At 33.3% G+C, this 21321-nt stretch overlaps 1 protein-coding gene across 2 annotated transcripts in view; it reads left to right on the forward strand.

Annotated features, from left to right (window-relative positions):
• LOC106462322 (4-coumarate--CoA ligase 1-like) overlaps positions 1–19372 on the forward strand; it is a 28715-nt gene extending 9343 nt beyond the window's left edge. The window contains exons 3-10 of one of the 2 annotated variants that reach the window (XM_022389538.1): positions 2846–2952; positions 5188–5393; positions 6240–6411; positions 11676–11853; positions 13112–13209; positions 15816–15960; positions 16910–17158; positions 18935–19372. In XM_022389538.1, coding sequence (XP_022245246.1) covers positions 2846–2952; positions 5188–5393; positions 6240–6411; positions 11676–11853; positions 13112–13209; positions 15816–15960; positions 16910–17158; positions 18935–19080 — 1301 coding nt within the window. In that variant the 3' untranslated portion in view covers positions 19081–19372. The remainder of the gene's footprint in view (positions 1–2845; positions 2953–5187; positions 5394–6239; positions 6412–11675; positions 11854–13111; positions 13210–15815; positions 15961–16909; positions 17159–18934) is intronic. The other variant, XM_022389539.1, reaches the window with a different exon arrangement.
• The last annotated feature ends 1949 nt before the right edge of the window (positions 19373–21321 follow it).

Here is a 21321-nt window from a genome sequence, read left to right on the forward strand (position 1 = left end):
CCACTGGGGGGGGGGGGGGGCTCATATAAAACCGCAAATTACATGTATCTGTGCTAAGTTTCTGAATTTGTATTGGCCATGATTTACAAGGAGCAGGACATTCACTGAGAGGACAGGATATCTCGTTACAGTGAGACGGTCAGTCCATCAGGATATTCCGTGTCGTGAGCCTGGATGTTGGACTGTTTCCATCCAACATACCTATATTGAATACATTTACATGATTTTAGGCACACAATAAAAAGAGTAACTCTAAAACAAAGGGAAATATGTTTAATGTTTTTAAAAACAGCATTTTAAAACAAAATTTTCAAACTTCACAACCTAAAATATGATACAAACACTAAACCAAATTACACAATTATGTAGAAAGTACGTGCCGAATGTCACGAGAACAAAACAAACAGGAGCGACACTGTGTCACCCTACACCACCTAAATGGAATGTAGCAAAACAAAAAATTACTTTCGTCGTACTATATACTGGGAAACAGGCGATTCTGAGCAGAAATTAATTAAACTATGTCATAGAGTATACCCTCATGTAGTATTAAAATGATTGTTTAACGCTATACAGCATTTATTTTTTTTTCAGATATAATGATCGTGTACACTCCTACAAAACTTCTAATGTGGTATATGAATATAAATACCCTAAATGTTCTTTAGGTTACAACATGTACAGATGAAGTGAACTTTTGAACCACTGGGATGAATGAATTGGGAAGTTTGATTTGATTTGTAATCAGATTAAAAAAAACATTTGTTTCTTATAAGGAGTAAAAGATAATGTTTCCAAGGGACAAAGAAAATCGGGAAGAGGCGATAGAATTATCCAAACAAAGTGATAAAGATAGTGTTTTGATTGCAATGGAAACCAGTTATTATAGGAATATGACGTTAGAACACATTAATAATGATAATAATTATGAAAACATGTCTAATAAGGATGCAAACTTTTATATAAAGAACATAAAAGCGAGATTATTATAACATGTATCGAGTTTTGTAGGTTTGTTTGATGAGGAAAAAAATAATTTATTTTCAGTCAAAAGTAATTGGTAAAGTTACATGTTTTAGCTCCCCCCCCCCCAGTGTCACAGAGGTATATCTGTGGAATTACAACGCTTTAATCCGGGTTTCGATGCCCGTGGTGGGCAGAGCACAGATAGCCCATTGTGTAGCTTTGTGCTTAATTCCAAACAAATAAACAATACATGTTTTACCAACGTTGCATAAAAGCACATTGTTGTAAGAATACTTAGGGATTTAAAAAGATCCGAATACATTTGGTTGCCAAATCTTTTGTCAAGTTGCCATATTGTAGGAGGCAAAACTAAAATTACTAAACCGTTGAATAATTCATTTAGTGTTATCTTGAAAATTTTTTATTTCGAATTTGGAAAGTTATATCAAAGATAGTGAAAATTTTGTAAATCAGTTACCTCAAAAAAAAAGGGGAAAAAGTAAGAAACCAAATCAGCTATTACTGTCACTTGCTGTTGTTGCTGTATAGCCGACTATTTCACATCATGTTAAACTGAATTTTATTTTTGATAATTATATTGCCCCCCCCCAGTGGCACAGCGGTATGTCTGCCAACTTACAGTGCTAGAAACCGGGATTCGATACCCGTGGTGGGCAGAGCCCAGATAGCCCATTGTGTAGCTTTGTGCTTAATTTCAAAATAACAACTTAATTATATTGGTCTGGTTTGATTTGAATTTCGCGTACAGCTTCACGCAGGCTATCTGTACTAGTTGTCTCTGTTTTAGCAGTTATAGACTACAGAGAAGGCAGCTAGTCAAAGTTACTTACTGCCAACTCTTGACCTACTTTTTACCAACGAATATTGGAATTGACCGTAAAATTATAACGCCCTCAAGGCTGAAATGTGGGAGGGCATGTTCGGTGTGACGGGGTATTGAACCTGCAACCCGCAGATCTTGAGTAGAGTGACCTAACCATTAATTGTATTAATTGGAGGTTTGATCAGAAATTTATTTTAAAAGGCCTAGATTTAGTTCTACTTATACAGACCCATCCACCACTGTTGCAGTCCAACATACAGAAACTGTAAGACAAAGGGAAATATCTTTAATGTTTTATGTTAGGAGGCGAAATGTTTAATAAATAGGGAGATTATGGCGATTATTTTAGAAGTACCTTACGTATACTTTGGACAACTCTTTTGAAACATAAAAGTTATTCAGGACAAAGTAAAGCATTTCTAAAAAAATAATATCTGTAATCTGTGACATTTATGTATTGTATTGCAGTAACTTTACTATTAACGTTAAAAAATTTATGTTGATTTTAATTTAAAGATTCTTTTTAATCATATTTTGGTTTTGAACTGTATAACGTCAAATTTCACCTTCGAAAACTCAGAAAATCCTTCTCAGATCCAGATCATTTTTTGTAATGTGATGTGCCCGTGAAATTTGGTACAAATATGATCACACTTTACATAGTTATTAACCCAAAATCACGAAAATGCCCCATCTCCCCATTATTTAAACAACAAATTTTAAACTTCAGCTTTAATACTTTTCAAAAAGGGTTTAGATGTTTTCTGTTTTTTATAATTTTAATACAGTAGAGTAATCTTTGATGCTACAAAACTGTAAAATAAAGAATTTGGAAAAAAGAAAAGATTCAGGCTTTGTTATACATATCCATCTTGAATTGAAACCTTTAACTGTAGCTTATGTGTATATATATACAAGAAAATGTCTACTTTTTATTATCTTAATATTACGGCAAATTGTCTTACCATTATTAATTTCGTGTTAAAAGGAACATTTTGATTTATTTATGGTTCTCTACTTGTTCTTGGGTGTAAGGAGAACTACAGTACAAACTGGAGAAGGCTAATGCAGCTTACTTGTTAGTTGAGAGGGAAAATCTGGAAAAGGCTCGAGAAGCAACGAAAAATCTTCCGAAGTTTCGGGTAAATTTTTCATTTAGAATATCTTATGAATAGAAATCATACTGGGTATTGATTTTTACATATATTTTTATTACTTTATATATATGTATAACAAATTAAATAATGAGTGGCCAAAGTGCCCTTACTTACATCATATAATACGTGAATACAACAGATTTATCTGCAAATGTACTTGTAGATAAGCTATGATTTGTCTAACTTTTCAAAAGTTGCAACAATTTCACATGGCAAAATAAAATAATAGTGGTATAGTGGTTAGAATAAGTCTTTTGTTTACTTTTTCATTCAAAAAGGCAGATGACCTTCAAATCCAAGTTGATTCATCCTTATGGACATAGTATTATAGGATAACCCGTGATGATAGTTTCCTATTGACTTAAATACGATTTGTATTACCCATTCAGTTTCCCTGAACCATAATGTACGTAGTTATGTGCTATTTTCCTGGTGGTAAACAAGCTCAGACATGTTGTACTCCTGGTGTTCATTACAGAATTAGATGCAGGAGACTTCTCCATGACTTTATAACCATAGGAGACTTCTACATGACTTTATAACCATAGGCCTAAAGTTTACGAAACTTTTGCTAGTGCCACAGCTATTTTTTAGACACGCAATTCACACATATACTTAATTTCATATTATTGTATTTTTTGCTCCTATTTTTAAATTTACATGATATTGAAACTCTTACTTTACCAAATAATATTTGAACACTATTCCCCCACATACACACTTATTATTTTATTTTTGTTTTAGCGCTAAATTACACAATTGGCTGTTTGCGTTCTGTCCACCACGGAGAATTATACCACAAGTTATTACGTTGTAAGTCTGTAATCTGTAATATACTGGTTATTTTTGTGCGTATATAGTCATTATTTCTGTTTGTTTGGCTTGTTATCAAGCGGAAAGCTACACAATGGGCTTTGTGTAGTCTGCCCACAGAGGTTATCGCAACCCGATTTTTAGCGTTTTAAGTCCTCATTTACCACTGAGCCACCAGAGGTCACTATTTTTATAAGCCTTGTGAGTCATTAATTGTTTACTAAGGAAGCACACATGAGTCTTACTATTACTAAATTATTCCACAAATATAAGTAAATTTTATCTCCATCAATCGATTAAGTAAGTTTCCACAAATTGGATTAATCTTCATCGATGATGGTTTTCTTGATGCATTTGGGAGTGGGATCATGTGTGAGATGTTTAATCCTTTTTAGATATTTTTTGTTTAAAATAATCAATAAAACTTGTTTAAGTTTTCTAGGTTTTTAATTATGCGCTAAAATTGTGTTGCGTGCTGTTCTATGTGTTAGTACACCGTCTCACATCTGGTGCTGATTCTGTATGTTCCTGATTTTAAGATGCCCCTTGTAAATAGTATTATTTATATTTATTTCTTATTACGTAATGAAATCAATTAAGTCAATGAAAACCATTCCGTGAACACCTGTATAATGTTACGAAGCTCAATGCTAAAATAAATCGCAACCACCACCAGGGATACAATATGGCTTCGCCTATAAATGTCAAGAGAACTGGACCAGTAGTGTCACACTATTAATACGTGCATAGAAAGCGACCAACTGGTGTTATCCAATATGGTTGCACCCTCAGTGGTACCTATTTTGAGACTGAAAGTGGAACAAGCCAGTATAGCCACTGTACTACTATCATTTGAAAACTTTTTTAACATAGTAGTTTCCCTAACAATAATCGCATGCAGTCAAACGTTCATCTTGTTTATATGCCATTTATTAGTTGTCTGTTTTTGTTCAAATGGCGCTACTTTAAGTTTTTAGCTTATTGAGCCTAAAATGGAAACCTCGGACCTTCTGTTCCACAGCGTGACAAGCTAACCAGTAGTCCAAAGTCAGAGTAGCAGAAGTCTTGTCATTATTATTTTTTGTAACTAAAATTAAATGAACTGAGTCTTGCTAAAAATATTCTGTGTCCTTTTTATCAACTATGTTTCAAAAAGGAAGTTTCATGAAATTGTAATTGGAGAAAAAATAAGTCTTGAGATTGTAAGTAACATAATGTTGTCAAAGACACATCTTTCTATATACGTATATAGTAACTGTTACTCTGTTGTCTAAAAGCACTTAGTAATCAGTCAAATACACATTTCTCAATGTATGTAATAATAATAATTCCTACTCTGTTGTTGGAAAGTACCGACATTTAACTTTTTTTTAGTAATTTACTTGCTATCTGTGTTTAATTTGGCAGGAAATACTGGTGTTTGAGAAAACCGAAGGTTGCCCATCCTTCACAGAACTTGTTGAAGAAGACGATGGATCTGCCTTTACCGGCCCTCCTAAGATTGACCCTAAAGTAACACCGATAGTGTTACCATTTTCAAGTGGAACTACTGGTTTACCCAAAGCTATTATCCATACTCATTTTAGTTTTCTTGCAACAATACTTCACACTATGTGAGTTTTTTTGTTGTCAAAAAATGAGAAAATACAAAAACGAGAATATAAAATGTACTCGTTTAAAAATGATTTTGTTTAATTATGATAAGTATATTGATAGAATTTACCTGAACTTTTGTTTAGATTATTACGCGACAACCAAAGATATATGTGTTATATTTAAGGTAAAGGAACGATATTTACTTTGTTAGACAATCATAAGGGATTTAATTCTGTTTAAAAATAGTACTATAGTTCTATTGAACAAAAGGCTACAAATATGTATATCAATATAGATTTAGTAAATAGATGGGAGTAAGATAAATGTGTGACAAAATATTATGAAAAACTTTTTTATTATAATTAAATATATACTCCAGTGATTAATATACGTATGTCTAAAAACAATTTTATCGTGTTTCTGAATTCACTACCTTGTAAACAAACACTGGCGTAAATAGTAAACAAAAGGAGTTGTTCTGTCTTTTTTATCTATTCATGACACGTGTAACTATACAGGATGTAGACAATATTTAAAGAAAACACACTGTGACTTTTAAAGCGCAGTCAAAGACCACAATAATTTGAATAGTTTATATTTCTAGTTGGTTCAATACAGTTGAGCCGAAGAAAATGTATGAAATGTTTGTATTTGTTATATTTGGTGTGTTATTTGACATATTTACAAAGTTTACCAATTCCTCTAGTTTGAGCCTACTCAAACACTTCTTTAAGAATTCAGACACTAGATAACACATCTTACAAGTTATTGGTTTTGTCCAGAAACGTAGAGCTAGCATAAATACTGTAAGGTAATTCATTAATGATAGATAATATTTATCATTTCAATTTTTCTTCTTCTAGGGATCCAACTATTTGGAAGTACCCTCGTGACGAAATTGTTCTTGGCATGTATCCATTCTGCCACGTGGCTGGCTTTCTGTTTCTGTTGATCGGTATGGCCGAAGGACTGACTATGATCAACGTACCATCTTATGACTCAGACTTGTTCTTGGAAGTAATACCACGTCATAAGGTAAGATTAAAATAACAAAAGTTGTAACTCTCAAAACAACATTTCTCCTGATTTATTAGAACACGTTTTTGCTTAAAAAGTCACACAGACTACATACAAATGCATCATAAAGAAATAATTAGTTATGCTAGTTTGTAGTAAGTCAATCTTTAAATAAATACTTTTGTTATAATGTGGTATTCAGGGAAACTGATGTCCAACAGAAAAGTCTAAGGTATCCGCAAAACGCAAGTTAAGGATTGTTAAGTGACAAATAAACTGAATGCGAACACCTAAAGAAAACATATGAATACAAGTGATCAAGCAAACAAAAGTGTTTACTGACACTAATGCCTACATAAGTTAACATATTGCTGGATGGATTCTATGTGTTACTATTGTCTAACTGATGCAAGATTGAGGGCAGGAACACTAGAGACATAAGGGTGAACAATGGGAATCACTCACTTTTACACTCAGACTATTGTTTAGTGAGGTATCCCACAAGTCCATGTGTTATATATTTCAACCAATGGTTTACATACAATTCAAAGACAATTTGTACAGTAATAACTATTTGACTAGGCTACCTTTCTAGAAGTCCATAAAGAAACGCCTAAATTCTAGCTTGAGACTTAAGAATAAAGACTGCAGAATGTGATACTTATCTGTGTAAAAGTACTAGAACATCGCGACATCCGATCAACAAAGATGTGATTAGCTAGATGCAGAAACTGCGAATAAATTCAGAAAGATTATCTGAATATATTTCAATAAAGATATATCCTACACTAGTTATGGCAGGCTGAAATTAGTAACAATTTAAGTAACGACTCTAATATGCTGTTTTTTCCACACAACTCTTGTTCAGAATATTTACTAAAATATCAAAAATTGAAATATTTCTATGAAGTGTAAGTTTTTTGAGGATGCATGTAACGTTTTAACAAAATTTCTGATCATGCTTAGGACATCATAGTAACATGTGGCACTTATGATACTGACATTTAATATTTAGAACAGTCATTCTAAACTCAAACAAAAGTACGCTTTTGGTAACGACATTCAGCATTTGAAAATGCACACATCTTACTATAATGAACGTAACATGTGTATATGTATCAGTATATGTGACCGAGTTAATAAATACAATGTGACGACATTTATTAAATGGCACCACAAGCAAAAAATCCATAAAAAATTCACAGTTTAGGTATTCAAGATTCGGACAATTAGAAAAATAATTACGGTATGTGCAACAACCATTTCTTTATCACAGATCACAATTTTAAATAAAATACTCTCCTCACAACAAGAACACGACTTTTACTAGGATTGTACGTGAGGGTTTGATTATATCTTTATTGATGTAATTTGTAAATATAGTACTAAACATATAGAGTTCTTAAAAAAAATATTTTTTCAATAAAAGGGTATCATTTTTAATATACAAAAACATTACAGTTTATATCAGCATAACCCAAAAACTTTTCCCTTGCAGTACTTCCCAAGACAATCCTTTTTCTAGAAAATGTTCGCTTTTCTATTTTTTCTTTCATTGAGGTATGAATATTACGATTAGTAATTACTAGCACAAACAAACGCCCGTAAGGTGGCGTTTCTAGTTGTAATATTTATTATACTGACATAAGACAAAACACTGACATTTAGAAAATTACAGACCCTTCTACATGTATAAAGTTCCAAACATGATAATTGTTTCATCACTACTGAGTACACAATGCTACCACCAACATGGTTATTATACTCAGTGCCATATTAAGGCGGGTACTGATGAAGCTGTTATTATGTTATTATACTCAGTGCCATATTAAGGCGGGTACTGATGAAGCTGTTATTATGTCATTATACTCAGTGCCATATTAAGGCGGGTACTGATGAAGCTGTTATTATGTTATTATACTCAGTGCCATATTAAGGCGGGTACTGATGAAGCTGTTATTATGTTATTATACTCAGTGCCATATTAAGGCGGGTACTGATGAAGCTGCAGCAGTAGGCACGGTTGATTGTGTTGTCTTAGGGGTAGTGTTGTTTTGTTATCTATGAAAAATAACACTTGGTGTTAATTTTTGTGGTATTCGAAAGACCACCATATATACAGTTGAGTGGACCATCAGCACCTGTTATATATCTCTTCTTGACCTAAGTAGCAGTTTTGATATAGCAACAAATCTTGAGCGTTTGTCTCAGGTTATATAATTATTTACATACAGAGTAGAACGAAAAGACAACGAAGTGGCTGGGAGAAATCGAAAGCTAAGAAAGAAGAAGAAATAAAAAATACAGAAAGTTTTGGCAAGTACCAAAAAGATTAGCGAGTTTACTTTTGGAAAAGTGTAGTCAAAGTGCAGCAGGTACAAATACAATTGTGACTGGTGACCCCAACGCAACTGATACTGAGAATGTAACCAGTGAATCTTTTGAAGTTAAAGCGGATAATTTGAGTGATCACCCTGAAAAACCATAATTTTAGAATTATGTAGGAAAGTGGAGAAAGAATTTCGCGCGAGTTTTTTTTTTTTGTGAAAAACGAGGTTGTTGATTGTTAACACATGGGGAGTGATTCATTGCCTCGGGAAAGATATTTCTTGGTGAAACTTATGCGACGTTGTACAAACTCACCAAGTCATTGTTTTTAGCTGCGGTATAGCGGCTCATAGAATGGCTCCGAGTGTTGTTGTTTTTTTTCAAGTACAAAATTTTAGCTCTTGAGATCTAACCACAGTTTTGGACTTAGGAGGTCAAACCCTTTCAATTGATGTATTTGACCACGTCCAAGGTCTCATATATTAATTTATTCTAATCCCGTCTAAAAGAATTTCAATTTGAGAGTTGGCTGGTAGAGATCCTTTGGTCTCTACGTTCACCAGTCATGTTTCGCATAGTAAGTTTTTCAATAGATTATGTATGCAATGGACTATTTTTATAGCTGCTTAAGTCTCTGGCTGCAATTTGAATAACCATTTGTTCCTAACTGTAAAGTTTCGTCCGATATTGAAATTTGCAATGAATACAAAAAAGTTTGCCAGTTTCTGGTGAACAACAAAGACAGTTACGCTTAAGTTTTTCCCCATTCAACTCTTCACTTGAAATTATTTTAGGCAGGATGAGAGTAAATTAATGTATGAGACCTTTTTTCCTTTTTATTAGCGCGTATACCCGATTTGATTTTATTACTAATCAGTCTAACTGGTCAATAAGAGCCTGATAAGAGGCATTGGCATCAACTTCTCCAGTGAGTTCTAAGTGTGGTCAAGATGCTTTCGTCAAGGGGTCTTACCTTTCATGGAAGTGATGAAATAGTTGGATCAGTACAATATGGCAGTTATTTTGGATGTCTCGAATTCTTCAGCAACGTTCTACCAAAGGGAGAGAACATGTATCATACTTATCAACAATAAGTAATGAATTTATCGAAATGATTGGCTAACAAATACTATAGCACATCATCTCGGAAATCAGAATGTAATGTACTATCTTATTTGTGTGGACTCTACCCCTTATATTTCACACTACAACTAGCTATTACTAGTATTTCGTTATTGGCTACTGAACGGTCCAGTGGAAAGTTTTACTAAATTCATTCCAATATAAGGACATACTGGTGAGAACATAGCAAACCAATTCTCAGTTGACTTGGTATTTGCACTAAAGACTTCCGAGACCAAGAATACGACAATGCATGAGATGGAAGCATATTGGTATGCAGGCCTTGATCCGTGAGAAGAATAAGTTAGCTGAACACGTTCTGTATTGCGGACATTCCCTTAACCTTGTAGGACAAAGTGCCGTAGACTGTTGCACAGTAGCCATTTCTCTCTTTTTTCTTTTAAATCGTGCAAAAGTTGTACGTGTTTTTTCTGCATCAATTCATTAACTGAGTCTTCTTATTGACGCTTAGAAACCACATAGAATGACAACATTGGGAAGATTTTCAGTTGGTATGCTCACCACGGAATGCTACATGCCTGCAAAAAGGCTATGAAGCCATTAATGATATGTTTATCTATATATCTGAAGATTAATCTGAAAGAAGCTGAAACACGTTTAGAGGCAAATGGACTTGTTACAATTATGAATCAATTAGAAACACAAATAATGTTGCAGCTTTGGTTAACAATATTGAATATGTTTATCAGACGAGTAAATGTCTTCAAGATGAAAAACTGAATTTGAATACGGCCATAGAACTGGATTTGACTATGGTTGCAGACCTGGGTTTGAATCGGGATACAGAAGTGGATTTAAATATGACCACAGAATTGGATTGAATAAAATCGCAGAACTCGATTTGAATCAGGCCACAGAACTGGATTTGACTACGGCCAAAGAGATGTTAAAATCATTGGAAGCTCCGTCCTCAGTTCACTAAAGTAAAATTCTTCGTCACTGCGAAGTTTAGAATTCTGAAGTACCTGCGTATCCGAGAAATACGTTATCCTTTCTTTGTTCATTGACTTTATTATAACATGGAGAAGTGTGTAATAAAATAAATAACACATTGATAAACGACAGGTTTCAGCTGTCTAAGAAAAATGTACAATTAAGAGCAAACGTTACTTAGATAAGAAAAAACTTACAACTCTTTCAACATACACTTGTGATCATTTATCACGTCTAACTTGGTCAACTGAGGCTGCAAGTATTGTAAAATAGTCTATAAAACTCTAGAGCTTGTGATTTATCATCAATGTGATGACAACTAACTGCAAAACGGGAATTTACTATATTTTGTCTCAAGAACAGTTGATAATTATCGTTATACTTCATTTGTGCTTAAACCTATAAAATAGTCTATCTGAAGAAAGGTCTGTATGTCGAAAGTGATAGGATATTATCGTTTCTTAATGTGATTTACTAACTGCCATGATTTGAGAGACAGTTTGATTCAGAGCTGGTAAGTTGTGCAGATTGGTTAGATTAATTTTAGTGCTATAAAATTAATTTAACAATGTGTTTCTAGCAGTAATAATCTTTGTAGACTTTGCATACTTAGAATAGTTGGTACAATAACCGTGGTGATATTACATATTTTAAAAGGGCTAGTATAATGATCATGATGGTAGCTTCACATGCGAAGGATTGGTACAATAACCATGTTGGAGCATTGGATACGTAGAAGAGCGGATACAAAAACTATGATAGTAGCTTCATTTATGTAAAAGGATTGGTACAATAACCATATATTTGAAAGTAACCCCAAATCAGCTGGTTGTTTTAGTTATTAATTAAATGATTTTATTTTATACTTTTTTAAATAGGTGTCCATCGTTTTAGCAGCTGTTTCTGTGATATATTTCATCTTGAGTGATCCGAAAGCACGACAGTACGATTTTACCAGTGTGAAGGAGATCCTGACAAGCGGAGCTCCTCTTCGTCGTGAAGCCAACGAAGAAGTTCTCGTGAAAACCTTTCCTTTCTTACATTCTGTGAGACAGTGTAAAACATTATTTTCATTACTATCTAGTTACTTTAGCACATTAAGATTATGATTTACAGAGCATATAACTGGCTAGTACATTAGGACCATGCTGTACAGAGCACACAACTGGCTAGTACATTAGGACCATGCTTTCCAGAGCACATGACTGGCTAATACATTAGGACCATGCTTTATAGAGCACATAACTGGCTAGTACATTAGGAACATGCTGTACAGAGCACACAACTGGCTAGTACATTAGAACCATGCTTTACAGAGCACATAACTGGCTAGTACATTAGAACCATGCTTTATAGAGCACATAACTGGCTAGTACATTAGAACCATGCTTTATAGAGCACACAACTTGCTAGTACATTAGGACCATGCTGTACAGAGCACACAACTGGCTAGTACATTAGGACCATGCTGTACAGAGCACACAACTGGCTAGTACATTAGAACCATGCTTTACAGAGCACATAACTGGCTAGTACATTAGGACCATGCTTTATGTAGAACACTAGGACTGTGCTTTACATAGCATATTACTGTCTAGTGCATTAGGATCTTGGTTTACATAACTCATTGATACTTAGTACATTAGAGCAATGGTTTACATAGCACACTATTACATATTCTTCTTTGCTTTTAGGGTATATTAAAGTAAAACTGAATTTACTTAACGGCAATGGGATAGATCTACAGAATAACAGAAAAATAGGATAGGATACCTATGATGAAATAGTGCTAAATCTCTGAATAACTGAGTCGTGAAAATGAATGAAATAAAGTCACTGGACTAAGTGGAGCTTCGGTATTGGGCAAAATCTCTCTTCGGCAATGGATATGGTTGGTATAGTGTGGTGGACATATTATTACATCTTGTGTTTTGTTTTCACCCATAAGTCCTTAGAATTAGGACTATGACCATGGACATTACGTCAGAATCAAAATATATAAGACAAACCTGCAGAAGGCACTCTGTTTTCTGTTTCAAAAACTATAAAATGTTCTGCTTCGACAAACCTTAAGAAGATTGATTTTAGCTAAATTTATTAAATTAAGGGACTTTTTTTCTGAATGGTTTGAGAAGTTTCATTTTGTCATTAAATACTTTAAAACAAATTTGCAGAGGAAGAATTAAGATGTAACAACAATTTATTTTATATATGCGCTTTATTCTAATAGTTAAAGTTTAAGAAAAAACTTTTATTAATTTTTCATTGTGATTCTTATTGTTTAGAGTATATGATTTTATTTCTCCTTTGTCAGTGTACGGTTTAAGTGAAACGTTGTTTGTGTCTTGTACTGAAAAAGGAAAAACTATACCGAATTCTGTTGGAAAACTGTATCCATCAATGGAATTAAAGGTTGGTATTTTTGGAAATTATCTATTTGAGATGTTAGAGTTTTTCTTGAATGGATAATAGGATATAATAAAACACAACACATTTATTTCAAAAACAAGCAAATGTTGACCGATGAATACATTAATTAAACTAATTCAATGATCATTAGCTATTTGTTTGCATTGTTGTTTTTAATATTTTGAAATACTACCAGACGTTTGCTATAAAACCTCCCACCAGATGATCTACTTATTTCTTCTGTTCGAGTCCACTTCATAAGAGATACTGGATATCATTCATTACTATATAAAAAAATGAAGGTAAATAGTCTTACTTTCAGATACCGTACGTTTTCTTGGCGTTTCGGATTATTCTCGTTCCCTCCTTCAAAGTGCTAAACAACCAGATAATTAGAGCAGCATAGCAAAGTCAACCACACAAAATACAAAAGAAAAGATATTGAAATAAAATGTTTTTTTTAGATGAAATTAATTTAGAATACGAACAGTCACTTATTGAGGGGTGAACGTAGTGTTATCGATATAAAGCAACAATACACAAGTTCCTTGAATTTTAACCTTTTAATATTAAAAACAACAATTTTTGAACATAACAATAGAAAACTTAAGCGGTACGACATGTTAATATGGTTTGAACTAAAAGATGTACAGGCCTGGCATGGCCAGGTGGTTATGGCGCTTGACTTGCAAGCTGAGGATCGCGGGTTCGAATCCCCATCCCACCAAACATGCTCGCCCTTTCAGTCGTGGGGGCGTTATAGTGTGATGGTCGATCCCACTATTCGTTGGTAAAAGAGTAGCCCAAGAGTTGGCGGTGTGTGGTGATGACTAGCTGCCTTCCCTCAAGTCTTTCACTGCTAAATTAGGGACGGCTAGCGCAGATAGCCCTCGTGTAGCTCTGCGCGAAATTCAAAACCCCCAAAAAAGATGTATAGTTAAAAAAATGTCTATGATGAAGATAACTTGAATGGTCAGTTTTGTTGTCTGAAGTTAAAACTTGGATAATGTCCCTTTATGCTTCACAGAAAGAAGGATAAATATTTGGAAAATATTAAACTGCGGGAAAGGTGGTCATACATTTTCTGTATATGGCAAAGTTACTAAAGTTCTTTGCCGCTGTCCTTAATTTCGAACTACTGACCAGAGGGAAGACAAACATCTGTAGTGTCGTACTCCACCCTAAGGGATTGGTTAACTTTCATTCTTATAAAGCACCAACAGCTTAAGTTTCGGGGAATATTTTGTGGTATCGCACAGATTAATATCTGGTTCAATAGCTCCAAAAACCATAGTTCTACCACAGGGCAAGCCCGCGACCAAGATAGGTCTGAGAGGCTAAAACTAGTTGTTTCTCGAGGGTGGAAATAGCTGGTACATAAAGATGCAAATAACTATTTTCGGGAAGTAATCGACATGTTTCGGAGATGGAAAGCAGTACTGTATATACAAATAAGAGAAATTACGTTGCAGATTTGCCGCCAGGTTCAGAAATTTAGTGTTATTCTTTGAATGTTAAATGCCTTTTTCTTTCTAAGGTATGCTGATTGGTAGGTTATTGATATCAGAGTAAGTAAATCAACCTGGTAATGAGATAAAGTTACGATGAAAGGGAACCGTTTTTATGGTAAAGAAATCAGAACAAAGGATGTAAAGAATTTTCTAAACGAAAACAATATACACTGCTAAACAATTTTAATAATTGTCCATAGGAATTTTACGAGAATCATTAATAGTTGTGCTTTGGTTGTGTGAAGTTAAGCACAAAACTACACGATGAGCTATCTATGCCATACTCATCACGGGTATCAAAACTCGGTTATTAGTGTTGTAAGTCCTTGAACATACCACTGTGCCACTGGGGGACAATAGTTATGCATCGTAATATCTATTGAGCTCATTTATTAATTTAGCTTGTTTCCATAAGCTGAAAAGTATCCTATATTATAGGATTTTATAAGAACGATATGTTACTGTATTGTCACTAACTTGACAATAACTATCTTGTACATTTATTCAGTTGCGAATTTATTCAAACTGGAACGACACTTGTGTAAACTTCGAATACCATCCGTGTTATGAAGAACCAACAATAAATATTTGAAAATCAGTCTCCCTTTTCTCAAAACACAATAAGACATTTGCTCAATAATTCCCTGTATAAAGATAAAAAAAACCTTGATATTGAGTATAGTTTCTCATGCTCTACATGTTTTAACGTCTTACTTCGTCATCATCAGATATTTAATCATGTATTTATGTATATTCTGTTTCCAGGCCAAAAAATAGTAGTTTCTTTTGAAGCCAGTATAAGAAAAGGCAGGTTAGATTTTTCTAAAAGAAACATTTTAAGTTTGTTCGAAGGAAGGTTAAGTTTTCTACTTTTTTATACATGGAAGATATACTTTACTCATCAAAAACGGCTTTAATTAATAAGTATTACCAGAGTACCTTTTCTTGCCCTTTATCAGTCTTATCAGAGGAAATGGGAGCTGCTTAAAACCGAAACGTCTTCCAGCTAGTATACTTTAGCATTTTGTTCCAGTTAAAACTACACGCGTCACGATGAATAAACAATTATCATGAATAAATTTCGATTTTCTTTTATAGGTTGTAGATATTATAACAGGGACTGCTTGTGATGTTAACGAAAGTGGAGAATTTCTTCTACGTGGTAAACAATTAATGAAAGCGTACTTAAACAACCCCACAGCTTTCTCTGAAGCTTTCACACCTGATGGTTGGTACAAAACAGGTAGTTTTATTTGTACTTATTAGTTTTAGTTCTATTGTAGAAATACCTGCAATAATGTGATAACATATAACACAAATTAATTTGAGAAAACGAACCAAGTGTTTCAGAAACTTATGAAAAATACTCTATACAGTTGTTGTTAGGCCCGTATCGTGTATAGCTTACTTCAATTACTGTGTAAGTTTGTTTGTAATTAAGCACAAAGCTACACAATGGGCTATCTGTGCTCTGCCCACCAAGGGTATCGAAACCCGGATTCTAGCGTTAAGTCCGCAGACATACCGCTGTGCCACTGGGGGCCACTGTGTAAGTACTTCTCTCGATGTATGTTAGTTTAATTGCCGAACTACGGAGACCCAGAACTTAGCAGACTATTTTATCATTGTTTGTTAATTCTAGCTTCTTACATAACAATTTTTGTTTAAGTTCAAAACTTGAAATGAGAGAGCCTATAAACAGGCATTCAATTTTCTACAATGTTAAAACCATTCTCTACTAACTGTACTCACTTGTGAGTTGTTTTGATAAATACTAAAAACTTTCGAAAGAAGTAAAACTGAAAGACCACGTGAGTTAAGATTTTTAATATTTCATCACTGCTAAGAACGAGTTATGAGTTAAAGTGGGAAAACATTATTATTTGGAGTGAGTTAACGGTGTAGATATTTCCTTTAATGTTCGATATTATTTAAAACTTAATAACAAGATGTAATTAGTATAAAGAAACGTTTTAAAACTCGTACTTTTTTTAGAATTAAATTTCAAAGTATATTTTAAGAGAATATACCAAAGACATTATTTATATTATGTTATAGATTTATATTCTGTAAAGCAAAAATCAATGAATATATTTAAATATTTTAATTGGTGCCTAGAAGATCCCTCTCACCTTATCTTTTGCAAGATATTAACATATATATAGACAATTAATCGTAGTTATTTATAACAGGAGATTATGGTTACTATGACTCCGAGGGAAACATCTATATCACAGACAGAATAAAGGAAATTATAAAGACTGGATTCCATCAAGTTTCTCCTACTGAAATAGAGTCTGTGTTATTCAACCATCCTGGTATAGAGGACGCTGCTGTAATTGGTGTTCCAGACATGGCCTTAGGAGAAGTACCTTACGGGTTCGTTGTGACTAAGCTTAATAGTCACGTAACACCAGATGATATCATTCACTTCACATCAGGTATTGATTTTGCTTCAGTTTTATTGCTTCATTTTTGTTATTATTTGTGTATTCTAAATATTAGAATTAATTCTTTATAAGCCTAAAACTTTATAGATATACTTCTATATATTATTTTCTCCCAATTTCTACACGGTGCTTGCTTATGATTCTATAAACATTTTAGTTATCTCATGAATGTTTTGATTTTTCATTTCATGAAAAATAACACCAATAAAGGAGCCTTTGAGTCAGATCTTCACTCCACTGGATGACTTTGCCATCATAAAAGTAGTTCTGAAGCATGCCATTTAGGAATAAGTAATACAGTGATTACGACCTGTACACACACACACACACACACACACACACACACATATATATATATATAGTTAGACCATTAGTGTACTTGCTATATATATTATACCTCCCCCAATGACTCAGAAGTAAGTCTACAGGCTTAAGGCGCTGAAAATCGGGTTTCGATGCCCTCAGTGGGCAGAGCACAGATAGCCCGTAGTTGTGTAGCTTTGCGCTTAACAACAACAAATCAATAGCTGCATGCTATTCACACACACATATTTATATAATGCAATACCAGTTAATTCTTGTTAGAAAATGAACATATGTATGAGAAAAGTACTATTAATCTACAGTATTTCTTTGCATATACTTTAATATGCTGAATTAGTTCAAAAAGTAAGAATAGAAATCGATATTTTCAAATACAAATGATAATAAGAAGAATATTGACGATTGATCTAAAAATTCATTAATGATCAGCAATTAAATGCATTTATTCGAGAATGTTATTCAGAAATAATGTTGTTTTTGCAAACTAGGAACAATAGTTGCTAGTTACAGTAAATTACAAAAGGCTACTAACCATGATAACAATAGTTGTTAATTACAAAAGGCTACCAGCCATGACAACAATAGTTGTTAATTACAAAAGGCTACTAACCATGACAACAATAGTTGTTAATTACAAAAGGCTACCAGCCATGACAACAATAGTTGTTAATTACAAAAGGCTACTAACCATGACAACAATGGTTGTTAATTACAAAAGGCTACTAACCATGACAACAATAGTTGTTAATTACAAAAGGCTACTAACCATGACAACAATAGTTGTTAATAACAAAAGGCTACCAGCCATGACAACGATAACTGTTAGTTAAAAAGGGCTGCTGACCATGACAACAATAGTTATTATTTACAAAAGGCTACTAACAATAACAACAATAGCTGTTAATTGCAAAAGACTGCCAACCATGACAACGATAATTGTTAGTTAAAAAGGGCTACTAAAAATGACAACAATAGTTATTAGTTACAAAAGGCTACTAACCATGAGAACAATAGTTATTAATTACCAAAGACTACCAACCATGACAACGATAATTGTTAGTTAAAAAGAGCTACTAACCATTATAGCAATAGTTATGGCTCACAAAAGGCTACTAACTATATCACCATTAGTTGTTAATTATAAAAGGCTATTAGCCATGATAACGATAATTGCTAGTTAAAAAAAAGCTACTAACTGACAACAATAGTTATTAGTCACAAAAGGCTACTAACCATGGCAACTATAGTTGTTAATTACAAAAGGCTTCCAGCCATGACAACGATAACTGTTAGTCACAAAAGGCTACTAATCATTACAACGTTAGTTACAAGAGGCTACTAATAGTGACAACAATAGTTACTAGGTGCAAAAGGCTACTAACACCAATAGTTGTTATCTCTCAGAAACTGACTAGTCTGTTAATGCTTCATACATCTCAACAGATCGTTTAGCTCCACAGAAACAGTTAAAAGGATTGGAAATTCTAAGCCAGATTCCTCGGTCTGATTTCGGGAAGTTGCAACGTAATATGTTGAAAGAACGTTTTCAGCTTCAAAGCAAGAAATTTGCAGCAAAGCCTTCAGCCTGAGCTGTGACCGGGAATTTGAAATGTACTACAAGATAAACAAGGTGCAACTGAAAATAAATCAGTACAACTTATGTTACCAATAAATATAAATACAATGCTATTACTTTATATATGTAAGCTACTGTTATATGCATCTTGTCTTTTTTAGCATTAACTCTCAATAGCTTAGTTGTTTTTTAACTGCTCACTACCGGTGGGGCCTACATATTAAGTTTTATTGTGTAATTTTGTTTTTCCCTTTTACAAACTCTGTATAGAACTGATGAAAAATTAAATTTCTATGCCAAATACATAGACAATCCAAGCAATAAACAATGGAATTAATGGCATTATTTATCATTATGACAAGCTTATCATCTACTTATTTGTAAGGATTATTGACGTCCTGCTCGTACCTATCTCCACACAAGATACTTTAACAGGGGAAAATAAGAAACACAATACTTTCTTTATTCATTCAGCATATGTATATGAATTTTTTATTCAATTCACAATTTCACACTACTTTGCACCACCACCCCTGGAAAATTTTCTGCAGACGACCATGCACTTTACTTTGATTGAAACACTTTTTTCATCGTATATTCTACTTTCTATGTCAACATGAAGTCCAAGTATTAATGGAAGAACTTAAGTTAACTGAATCTATTTCTCATATTTTACCCTCAACAATCAACATTCCGGTTGTTTCAGTTTGTATGTCTTTCCGTTATACAAACTATTAAAGTAACTATAGTTTTCACATTTTACCATCGCTACCAATGCTTCAGTATTTTCATTGTGTATATATTTTCCTTACCAACTATTAAAGGTACTATAGTCCTTACATTTTACCATCGCTATCAGTGCTTTGGTAGTTTTAATTTAAATATAGTTCTTTTATCAACTATGAAAGTTACTATAGTCCATACATTTTACCTCTGCCATCAATACTTCATTATTTTCAATTTGCATATCTCTTCTTTACAAGCTATGAAAGTTACTATAGTTCATACATTTTACATACGGGACAAAAACCTGATAGGTGGTGTCGTTACATTGATGACAATTTCGGTATTTGGAGTCATAACATTAAACCTCTCTTATAGTTTGTTCATTTCTTTAATAACTTGCAGCTTACTATTAAATTTACTGTTTCACACACTGGGGATTCAGTCAGGGCCTTGTGTTCCTTTTCATCATGGTCTCTCGTTGAAAATAATAAACGTGTTACTGAAATGTACCAAAAACCATGGATGTTTTAAGGTACACATCCGTACCATCGCGAGTCTTGATTGTAAAAAGGCCACTGCCAAACACCTTTTAATGAAACATGGTACAGTAGATGAAACATTATTTAACTTTAAGCTCTTAGCAAAATGTAATAGCTTCCTTGATCGTAAATTAAAAGAGTCTCTTTTGATTATTGATTCAATCTTATAAACCTAAAATGAACAGAAATAACTCTTGGCCTTTGTAATTATTTTGTTTGTGTTCGATAGCTTGGGATGACATTCTGATTCATTTTAACGAACATGCGATAACACAAGACGTTAACATTAATTAAGTCAGTTTTTTTTTTCGGTTACCAGTTCATATTTGTTTGTAAGGCTGTAACCCTTAAGAAAGGCGTAAGCCGAAAACTCGAGTTTGAATAAAAAAAAAATTCTAGTGTGATTACTCATTTTCTTTTGTAAACATAGGTTCAATTTTCCTGTCTAATTTGCAAAGTTTAAAAACTAATAAGTAACAACAGTTATACACAGCATTGTTTATGTTTTAATTAGATTGTTGATGAAAGGTACGAGTTAATAACCTACAGTCTTGATAGTTTTCTAAAGGTTAATAGGATTGAAAAATATTATTCACTGAATTTTAAGACTATAACCCAATGTGTAACACAATCAAGATTTAAACCTGATTGAGTGAGAGTAGTAACAGAAATTATTCGCCAATGATTTCAGAAAAGGTGCTCAAATTAAAGCTTTTGTCAGTACACGTCGCTTACACATTGTCTTACCAAAAGCGTGTTAGGTATTTTTTTCATATAGCATCATAACAAAACTTCGAAATATTTTTATATATATAATTTGTTTATTATATTGTTACGTATCTGCTTATTTGTTTGTTTCCGGTAGAAATTCTTGCTGTGGATCTTCAGTGATACAAGTCCTTTCTTGATTAAACCAGTTTATTCTTCCATGATACAAACTTTTAATACACAGTAGTTCCACAATCAGTACGTTTCTCGTCACTTTAAAC

The sequence above is a fragment of the Limulus polyphemus genome, unplaced genomic scaffold (assembly GCF_000517525.1).
Source record: "Limulus polyphemus unplaced genomic scaffold, Limulus_polyphemus-2.1.2 Scaffold1142, whole genome shotgun sequence".
In the NCBI taxonomy this organism is placed as follows: Eukaryota; Metazoa; Arthropoda; class Merostomata; order Xiphosura; family Limulidae; genus Limulus; species Limulus polyphemus.